Source organism: Cyprinodon variegatus, unplaced genomic scaffold (assembly GCF_000732505.1).
Source record: "Cyprinodon variegatus isolate N-32 unplaced genomic scaffold, C_variegatus-1.0 Scaffold824, whole genome shotgun sequence".
Lineage (NCBI taxonomy): Eukaryota > Metazoa > Chordata > Actinopteri > Cyprinodontiformes > Cyprinodontidae > Cyprinodon > Cyprinodon variegatus.
In genome coordinates, this window is record NW_015151277.1 from 90,606 (window position 1) to 101,152 (window position 10,547).

General features: G+C 34.6%; 1 protein-coding gene and 1 long non-coding RNA gene across 3 annotated transcripts in view; one reads left to right on the plus strand and one right to left on the minus strand.

Moving 5' to 3' along the window:
• Positions 1-3,720, plus strand: part of mgll (monoglyceride lipase) — a 41,728-nt gene extending 38,008 nt beyond the window's left edge. For both annotated transcript variants that reach the window (XM_015396844.1, XM_015396843.1), the window contains one exon: positions 873-3,720. In XM_015396844.1, coding sequence (XP_015252330.1) covers positions 873-1,004 — 132 coding nt within the window. In that variant the 3' untranslated portion in view covers positions 1,005-3,720. The remainder of the gene's footprint in view (positions 1-872) is intronic.
• LOC107098945 overlaps positions 1-4,974 on the minus strand; it is a 6,574-nt gene extending 1,600 nt beyond the window's left edge. Inside the window, exons 1-2 of the long non-coding RNA XR_001481917.1 lie at positions 4,736-4,974; positions 195-198 (exon numbers count right to left, since the gene is read on the minus strand). This is a non-coding gene — a long non-coding RNA (uncharacterized LOC107098945). The remainder of the gene's footprint in view (positions 1-194; positions 199-4,735) is intronic.
• Positions 4,975-10,547: the final 5,573 nt, after the last annotated feature.

Below are 10,547 nucleotides of genomic sequence, written 5' to 3' on the forward strand. Positions count from 1 at the left end.
GTTAATGCAAGGAAAAAGCACCAACTTTATTCCTAATATCCAAGTATCATCTGTTAAGTTGGGAAATTATTTAAATATAAATGTACTTATATAGATATAGATTTACAGATTAATTCTAAGTAACACATTAAATAAAAGGTAGCATTTTGAGTAAAATACCGTCATGACAGTCTCTTTTTTCATATAAGGTTCACAAGACTAATGCTGTGCTTTATGCCACGAATAATGAAAAACATATTCTATAATTTGGAATATTTTATTTGTTACCTGACGGTTATTATCTGAATATTATTTTATGAATCTTTCAGACATTCTACATTCAAAAAATATTTAGCAAAGAGACAGTTTTAATTAGATTTTATAAGCAGCTCTTTCAAAACATTTGTTTTTCCTGTTTATTTAATTAGAAAAAGAAAAACAACTTTGCATTAAGTAGATGATTAGCAAAGTAAACGGAAGCTCAGGCCTTGTGTCAGGGACCTTTGACTTTCCAAGTTTGAATGCAGATTTCAAGGGGCAACTATTTGATTTTTACAACTTAAATCTGTCATTATTTTTTTGGGATGTAGAAAATATAAAACCGACCATGAAGCAGTACTTTTAAAACATTTGATTTTTAATTAAAAAAAACAACTTAACAAAAACATCACTGTTTGTGTTATTTACAGAAAAGAAGTGTTGGTTTGTGCAAAGCGGAGATTTAAGGTGTCAAGGTTTCCAAGTCAGAACTCGGTTTAGGACCGATTGAGTCTTGCTCTCTTCAGATGGCTATTACAGTACAGAATGTTCTGTCTGTTTTAATAAGAACTCCTTTTAGCTGTTTTTAGATCAATTTATATCCTTTATCTGATGAACCAAAATGTTTTCCCCAGATTTATGAAGGAGGATACCACGCTCTTCATCACGACCTCCCAGAAGTGGCCGAGTCTGTGCTGAAGGAAGTGACGAGCTGGATCACAGAGCGTCTCCCCGCGGCAAAGACGGCACAGCAGCAAGGCCTGTAGATCTCAAAGAAAAAACGGCAAAAAACAAAATAACTCAGTCAGCGCTCCAAGGAGACTTCCAAACCTTATCCCGCCAGGCCCCGCATACTTTTTCTGAAGCCTGTGAAACGTAACAGTCTTTCCTGTCCAAGAAAGACATTTGGGCTTAATGATGGACTTTGTGTTCTCTATATGAAGGGTTTATTAATCTTCTTTAAGTGGATGATGCTAACACACACTTTGATTCTAGAAACTCAGCAGCAGTAGACAGTTTCCAAGCAGAACCTTCAATCAGGGATGTTCCTCACATAATCCAGCCGAGGGGTGTGTGTGTTTTTTTTTATCATCTCCTATGCTGCTCAAGTGAAGTAGAAATCAATGTAAGCTATGGTTCTAAGTGCAATAATGAGATTTTCTTTTAGTATTTACAGACATGGTATTTTAAATGCTATTAACAAATATAACACAATACTTCACTGAGTTGAAGAGAAAGTGTTTCCTTTTCCTTCTCAAAAATTACAGGTGAAAAGTTCAGAGGTCAGAACGATCAGTCTGACCACAGCTCAAGCTGACAATAGTTTAAACCGCTGATATTCCAACATAAACACTATTATTTTCCTCCGGACCTTCATTTACTTTTTTCATCCCAGTCATTTCTTTATCATCTCTTTATATTTCTAAGAAATGCTGTCAAGCCAGTCTAATGAATAGCTAAAAATAAATGCTTATAAACATTAAAAAGCCATTTTTTAGGCTTATAGATTTACAGACCCATTTAAGGCCACGGTTGACTTCATTGTTAGAGATTCATATATCATCTGTTTGGTGAATACAGACTACCTTAAAGTGTTGAAATAATTTGTAGACATAAAGCTGTAACAGTAAAGAAGCAGCAAACAGAGCAAATTACAAACATAAACTTAATTTATTGGAATTTCATGTAATAAAGCAAAATGGTTGTGAAGATGAAGGAACGTGAAAAATCTGCAGCATATTTGCACAATTCATTCAGTCACTGCTGGGTTAAAGTACCTTTTTTGTTTTAAAAGAGCAGATCTTTTGAGGTCACTACCAGCTTTTCACATCTAAAGATTTTAGATGTAGCTTTTACTTCCCAATATAGGTCTAGTTTAGACAGACAGAATGGAAACTGACTTTGACTAGGCCATTCTAACCAATAAATTGAGGTGGACCATTATACTGTAGCTCCGCCTGCCAGCTTCCCTAAATGGTGAATGGAAAAGTCCACTTGTGACTTCTCTTATAGTCTTTCATTAATGATTTCTTCTTACTAATTTTGCAGATCAGACAACTCATAATTGTCCTGCTCACAAACTGTACCACCTGAGCTGCAGATCTCTACAGCTCTTCTAGAGCTGCTATGGGCGATATTGTATAAATTTCCTTGTTCTTGATGATGCTCAGCATCATTTTTTATTCTCCACCAGATGTGTTTTAATTTCTTACTAAGTTACAGAGAGATGGACTATTTACCATTAAAGGCATTGTTTATTTAGGAGTATCATGCTAAAGGGGGTGGAGTATCAAAGAATGCTTGGATATTATGATAAACTTCCAAGATGCTTTTAATTTAGTACTTCAAAATTTAAAATATCCAACCTTATTTGAATATAAAGAAAGTCTAGAATGATGTGTTGTATCCTGGGTTTTGAATGCTAAATAGTAGTGATTATAATCATTGTTTTAAAAATGACTTAATTGTTACCTACTTTACAGCTTTAGTTGAAGCGCTGATGGAGGCAGCCGTCTACTCTTGTTTTTCTGTCAAACAACGGTGTGGCTCCCTGAAGTCAACCATGGCCTTAAGGACCTAAGCAATAATGTCACAGCGCTTTTTACTTTTGGTAGCTCTTTAATTATAAGCCAAACAGACAAACTGCAGCGTTTCATCCTGCAGACTGTAATTAGCAGCTATTGCTACCTGTTGGTTTGATGCATTCAAAGTGGAGAAAACCTTTTAGAAGTCAGAGCTGTTAGCGTGGCTCCAATGTCAGCATCACAGTTAGATCCTTTTTGATATTCACAGCCAACCATTTATAGATGTGTCTTTTTGAAGGTTTTTATGTTCATTATCACTCTGTCTTTTTTTATGATTTTTAAATGAATGCAAAGAGTTTAGAGGACATTGTGTGCTATCCAAGGTGAATGAATGCCAGGTTGATCTGCAGCAGCAGTTTTGTTTTGTTTCACAAGTGCAGTCACCAGGGGGGATCCCTGCAAAAGTGAAAGAAAGGCAGGAATCTCTGGCTTCTGCACGCCTTTCTAACTTTCTGTCTCCTCCGGTCTTGCCATGTTTTACTGTCAGCTGCTTCTGCCTTTTGCTTTTCCCTTTCATGTTCCTCCTCTTCTCTGGGGAGGGGGTTACGCGTTCTGTCCATCACATACGCCGTTGCTCTGTTACTGATTCATACATCTTGTCCACAGACACCCACACCATCACACACAGGGAACTATTGTAGCAGGAACAGGCTGCAGGATATACTGTGGAGATGTTTTGCCTTTAAGAGCTTCTTTTGTTCTGTGAGACATGCAACGTTTCTAAACCTGTAGTGGGTTAGCTCAACTACACACTCCAAAAACAATGTAGAAATAGGTAGTAATTTCTTAAATTAATTGTATTTGCCCTTAATTTGAGTAGGTAAATAAGATAATTTGCAAATGGAATGAATATTTTCCTCTTGAAAAAAGATAATTTGATTTTATGCATTTGAAATAAGACAATGCAATTGTTTTTTTCTTATTTTAGATATCAATTGTATTGTTTATTTGCAAAGTGTCTCATTTACCTCCTCAATTCAAGAAAAAGGCACTTATTTTAAGAAAACATTACTTATTTAGATTAAATTTTTGCATTGCACCGTCCAATTTTGTATTGTAAAATCGCCTGTTTACAGGAGATTCATTACTTGTTATCACCATGAAAGTGGACTCAGGAAAAAGTGCAAAATAGGAAGTGTTTGCTTCTATCTTTATTATCACAGGCAGAAGATTTATTCCCAACCTGCTTTCCCCATGAGTGCGGATATAGATAGAAATCTAATGTATTCCTGATTCCCAGCAGGATTCAGACCCTTAACCCCAACCAGAACTGTTTGCACTTCAAACACAATCTCCTCCTGATTAGGCAGCAGCAGACCCAGAAGCACACAAAGCCTTCCCGCTTTCCACTTGTATTCCAACTCCTAATGGCTCCGCTGCTGCACGGCATCAGCACCATGGCCACAGCTCACAGAGTAATTTAAACAAAAAAAATAAAACCTCTACCTGATAGACTGCATGAGTAGATATTACTCTCTGTTGTTTGCTTCGAGGATGGAGAGAGAGATGCAGCGAGAGGAAGGAAGCTGACAGTAACCATGGCAGCACTTTCTGTTGTTTTTTTTTGTGTGTGTGTGAAATCACTCAGTAAAAATAAATATCCTCTTTAATTTTGTGGAGGGTCTGGCACTAGAGGGTCTCGGAGCTTGTTGTCCATTTGCTTCTCTGAGGATTCCCTGTTTGTGTGAGTGTTGAGATAAGAGTCTAAAGCATCATCAGCTCACAGTGAATACCAGGAGCTGTGTGCACTGAATCCTAAACAGCACCCTTGGACACCATTTGCGTCTCAAATGAGAAGCGTTGTTTGGACATTGTGTGGTTTTTATTTCCTTTCGTCACATACACTGACAGATCTTATCCGTACCCATTCAATGTCTGTTGAATAGTGGAAGAAATAAGGGGAAATTTGCCACTTTTGTTCCTTTTTTTTCTAACAATGCACAATTTCTGACTTCACACTTTTAAATCTTTGTTTTGTGGTCAGACTGCCTACACAAAGACAGCCATGCGGAAATGTTCAGTTAATAACTGATAATCCTTACGACTGTTCAGATACTGAGTTAGAACAGAACAGCTCTATATTAAGTAACTGGAAAAGAAAAAGGGCAGCAAAGAGCTGAATCCAAATTGGGCTGCAGCTTTTTTAACAAAGCCAGATTCATCCTGCCTACTAGTTTATCAATAGGGTCATTGTTCCTGTTTGAGTTTCTTCTTTTATGACTTTAAGACTGTTTCTATGAGGGAGCTGTTATTTATGACAGTGGAATGAGGGGCAAAGGACAATATGTTTATAGTTTTGTGAGAATGATGTGTTCTGGGAGACTTAAGGAATGTTTGGAGGAAAGAGATAATTGGGTTTTTTTTGGGTTTTTTGCAATTAATTTTTTTAGGAAAGGTTCTTAGCAGTTCCCAGCATAAATTATCCTATTGATGTTTCAAAACTCAACTTAGTTTGTCGTGCTGGTCTCAGCAACAGCTGATCTCAGAGGGAACTAAGAACAAAGCAGACTTCCACAATACTCAGCATGACTAGTTTCAAAAATGCCAAAGAGGTTTATTCTAATCCGGACTCAGTTATGACCGGTAGTGGCCAGGGGTTCAAACAGGGTGCTTAGTTCCTGTAAAGGCTGCAGGTTTCACAAGTTGCACTTTGCAAATGTGCATAAACAAAAAAGCGTTATTATTATTATTAACATCATTAAAATTATATTGTGTGGCACTACTTGGGACCACAGTTCAAGAGAGTTAGAAATGGGACCTACCAGTATTGGCAGCTTAAGCAGATAGACACTTTTTAACATGAAAAATTCTTCTTAAATAAAATTTTTTTGGATACATTAATCTTTTACTGTTTTTTCTTTGCTTTACTTTAACTTCTAAAGCAAATTAGATCAAAAGTATCCTTCTGCCAACACTGTTTTACTGCATTATCCCTGATAAATAAAGCATAGTATTACAATAAAGATGCTTAATATAATAATTTTTGAAATAAAAATAAATATTATTTTAAAATAATTTATGGACCTATATGCCTTTCTTTAAGCTAAAAACATGTTTTCCCCCAAAACGGGTTAAATAGGAAACCAGTTGACCCACAACTTAGCAAGTGAGATGATGGCAAACATCTTAGAAACATTCAGATCTACGATAATTTACAAAAATATGGTTTGTTAGTTTTATTAGAGTTCTGTTGGTTTAGTTATTTACAGAGGAGCAAAATATTTTTAGATGGGGAATGGAGGCAGTAGGTGGTGCAGCACTATTTCTCTTCCTGTGGGAAACAACTGGAAAATGGAACCTTTATGGCAAGAAAGACTAAAGGAAAACGTAAAGAGGGAAAACTGTTCTAGCAGTTTTAGTAAACAGTTTGTCCGTTTTTCGTCTACACTGCCCCAATGTAATACCTTTTAATATGTTCAGTTCATTTTTTTAGGCAGAAAGGAGGAAATTCAGAAAAAATATATAGAAAAATAAGAATGGATTTCATGGGACCTTATTAATGTTTTCTACCGTCTAAGGTTTCTGTTTGGATTTAACTCCGACAATAAATGCTTTACATCAATTTCATGCAGGAAGATCGGTGGTACACCAACACCAACTCTAGTTTCTCTTTAATTAGTAATCAGCTTACTTATAAATAACCAGCCAACACAAACATAATGATGGTTTAAAGGGTTTACATGCATCTTTGAAACTGGAGTCATGAAGGTGTGGTCTGTGCTGACCTCCTCTCCTAATTGTTAACTTCAAACCTTTTCTAAAGCATCTCTCCTTAAAATCCTGAACTATCCCTGTAAGCTCATGTTGCCATGCTCAAGCTGTTCATGAGATTTCAATCGATCTTCTCCAAAATTCTGCAAGTGTAAAAAGTTAAATTAATGCTTGCCAGTTTAACCCGTGCCTTGAAAGAAGCATGGTTAAACTAGGTAAAGGGTGAATAATGAGTTTGGAAAGTTGCTTTTATTAAGAAATGTCTTACAATCACTATACAGTAATATTGTATTAATAACACTTGACATAAAATAAATCATGAGTGTATTGTATTTTACACACTTTTTATTTATCTCGAGTAGTGTATTATTAGAAAAAAAGCTTTATGTACCAGCATGTATGTATTTGTTATACAATGTCAATGCATGTTTTAGACCATAACCTGTTCAAACATGCTGATGTTTACCTATATTCCTCTTTTAAAGATGTATTTATGTTGTCAGCAACAAACATTTGTTTTTCTAAGATTCATACTAAGAACAATTTAGTCTTCTATGTTTAAGATGTTTAAGTTTAAGATGGCTTGGATGCAAACTTTAACTACTGCCAAAAGGTTTTACAAGAGCTTTTAACATTTTATCAGAATCAGAATCAGAATCAGAAATACTTTAATAATCCCAGAGGGAAATTACTTTTGTTACACGCTCTAGTTACAGTTTTACATGATATATACACATGTTTTGTCTTTTACTTTTAAGATTATAATATTTAAGGGTTATCTTTAATCTTTTATCGCGTTACAAAATGCTTTTTTATTTCAGCAGAACTGAGAGTAATCCAGAATATTAAGCACTTATCAGGACAAAGGAAAGCTCCAATTTAATACCCTTAATACACAATTTTAAAGTTGTTCATACTATATATATATATATTAAAAACTTAGTTTTATCTGTGTTGTTTGTGCCTTATTACCGATGAATGTGAATACTATAATTTTCTGCCCGTATTGAACTGTAAGTTAGCTTGAGATGGACCGATCAAACTGCCATTCAGACAATTTTCCCTGATTGGCTCATGTTAGTGATGTGCAGCCAGTTATTTTTTTTAACTCACCAAAACTAAGAAATTACATGACCCATTCGGATACACTTTTATTTTTTAAAATGAGATACCCTGATCCAAAATCAATCAGATTTCTTCTTATTCTAATTCAAATATAGCCTGAATAAAGGAATCTGCAGCATTATTTGTATTTTCTTTTTTCCTATAAACTAAAACACATTTTTAAATCTGGGAAATGGGAATCAGCAGTTTAGAATCAAAATCATTGCTGACCAGAGTGTACCTAATAGATGCATTTCTTCTTTTCTGACGACTGCTATTTTATTCATGTGCTTGTGTTCCCTCTATCCGTCTTTTTTTTTATTTATGCCTATAAGTTAATTGATGAACAAATGAAATCAGATATCATTCAAAAATTGCTCTAATTAAAAAGAAAATGAATATTGTAATTGTAATTGACTAATATTGTAGGATAACTTTTTCTTATGTCGCTCCATACACGCATGTGTGCGCCAGTTCATTGAGCAGCCATCCATCCCACTACTTCCATTTGTTTTCTCTTGTTAATGTTTTAATTAAATGTTTATTTTTGCTTAAATTCAACAGTCTTTAACAGCTGTTATCATTATGTGCTTTTTAATTAACATGTGAAAGGAAGAAGTAAAAAGCAATATTGGCTTGAAGAATCTGCTCCAAAATATCGACAGCATATATCGGTTAGACTGAGCTCAAAATAATGGCATAATGGCCTTATTTTGGCCTTTGGTAGATCTTTTGCTGATGCAGCAGCATTTTTCAAAATCATATAAAATAGATCTGTCAGGTGTAGATTTTTTTTTTTTTTTTTAATGGAGCTTAAAGTACGGTATTAATTTGTATTACTGTTGGTAATTTTAATGGATTTGCACTTTTAACAGGAAAAAATGTCTCCTTTAACCCTACTGCTTATTAATATTTTGAACTTCTTTCTTCTCCTTCTGATGCATTTTTGTATGTCTACCAAGGTAAACTGAGCATTGTAATACAAAGCCTGCAGAGATTGGATTGTAAAGTGAGCATTGAGGATTGGACCATTAAGTCTTCCTTGTAAATGTGTCCATTTGTTTTAACAGGTTATAATATTCTAAAGCACAGTTTGAATATTTCACACTGGTATTCTTCAACGCCCTCTAAGCTGTAGTTCAGCTTAAATTCAGGTATTAAATCATTGTATTTTTCGCAGAGGGATAATCACTTTATTTAACAGTTTTCTTTTGTTTATAAGATGGTCATAGAATGTGGTTATTAAGATTTCTTCTGAATGTCAAACCACTTATTGCTAGACTGTTCACATTGTCTACATGTCTTGTAAAATAAACAACATGACTGTTTACCTGTGTCTGCTGACCTTTTATTAATCCAATTATCTTTCCTGTTTAAGTTCAACTGTTGGTTCAACATTGGTTTTTAAATCTACCATCAAAACTGGTTTTATGTTTTTATGAGTCAAAATGCTTTTTGTAAAAATGAAAAATATTTTTAAAAAGTCTTTAAGGGGGGATCCAGCTTTTGTCCTCGTCCTTATTCGATAAGAAGTAATTGTAGATAATATCTTACAACACTGTATTATTCGAAAACAAAATTTTATATTTTTTCCCAATAGGTTCATTATAATAGTTGAGAAATAGATACTTTGACCTTACAGGTGCCTAGGAGTGTCAAAATTTGCAGCAACTGGAATCGATTTTTACTTCTAGATGCAACACCTGTTTTTTCTTTTGGAAATACCTGCTTTTTCTGTATTTTNGGAGTGTCAAAATTTGCAGCAACTGGAATCGATTTTTACTTCTAGATGCAACACCTGTTTTTTCTTTTGGAAATACCTGCTTTTTCTGTATTTTACTTTCTTCCTTTTTTTTTTTTTTTTTTGATTGGCATTAACCAGTATTTAACATGCAAAGCAAATGTGTAAGTTCTCTGTCTTGATAAATGTAATTTTTTAAGATAAAACCCTTATCAGAGCCTCAAGCTTTTCAGAACTCTACACCCAATCTGATTCTGATCCATTTAAATTATCTGTTTAAAATCTTTTAAAAGTCATCAAAAGTCTTCCATCTATCTCCATTCCATATGTAACCTAAACATTTAAGGTACAAAACTATGCAAATACATTTGGCTCCAAAATACACAGCCTGGACAGATTGTGGTTGAAGATAAGCTTTTAAGATACTGTTTAAAACAGTACTCCAAAAATCTGTTTGCTTTTCTATTTCCTCAGGTTACCTTTAATGATTTTGAAATATGTTTGATGATTTTGAAGTTATAAAAGCAAAAGAAATCTGTGAGAGGGGTAATTTCACAGTGCTGAGTTGTTGTTGGTTTTTTTTCAGCAAGGTACCTGAAGAAGATTCTCTTTTTGAATCAGAACATCTGGTCTTTATCCTTCAGCTTGTGGAGGTTTTTCTGGTGCATCATTCCCCTCTCAATAGTTTACAATCTGGATTATTAAGTAACTTGCCTCTTTATATTGCTCTAAAGAGCGTGTTGTGCTTTTGAGTGACTGGTGACCTTCCCAGGATGTATCCCTGTTTCTCTCCAACTGGCTGCTGGACAAGAGCACCATTCCTCCTTTTTTGAAACATCCACCCAGTTTGCAAAAGTTTTCATTTTCAAACAAGAATGTGTTCACATCCTGCATTCCATTTGTTTTCACCACTTTACAAATTGGCTGCAGCTTAAGAAAAGTATACCTTTCTTTTTGTATATAAAAAAAATTAAATGAGCATTGTGCAAAAGTGTTCAGCCCCTTGGACTTCATACTAGAACCACTTATCTCTTCAATTACAGCTGTTAGTATTAAGGTTCTGTGTCTACCAGCTTTGCACATCTAGTGACGGAAATTTCAGTCCAATTTTCTTTGCAGAAAAGTTCAAGCTCAGTCAAATTGAGAGCATTTGTGATCAGCAGTTTTCA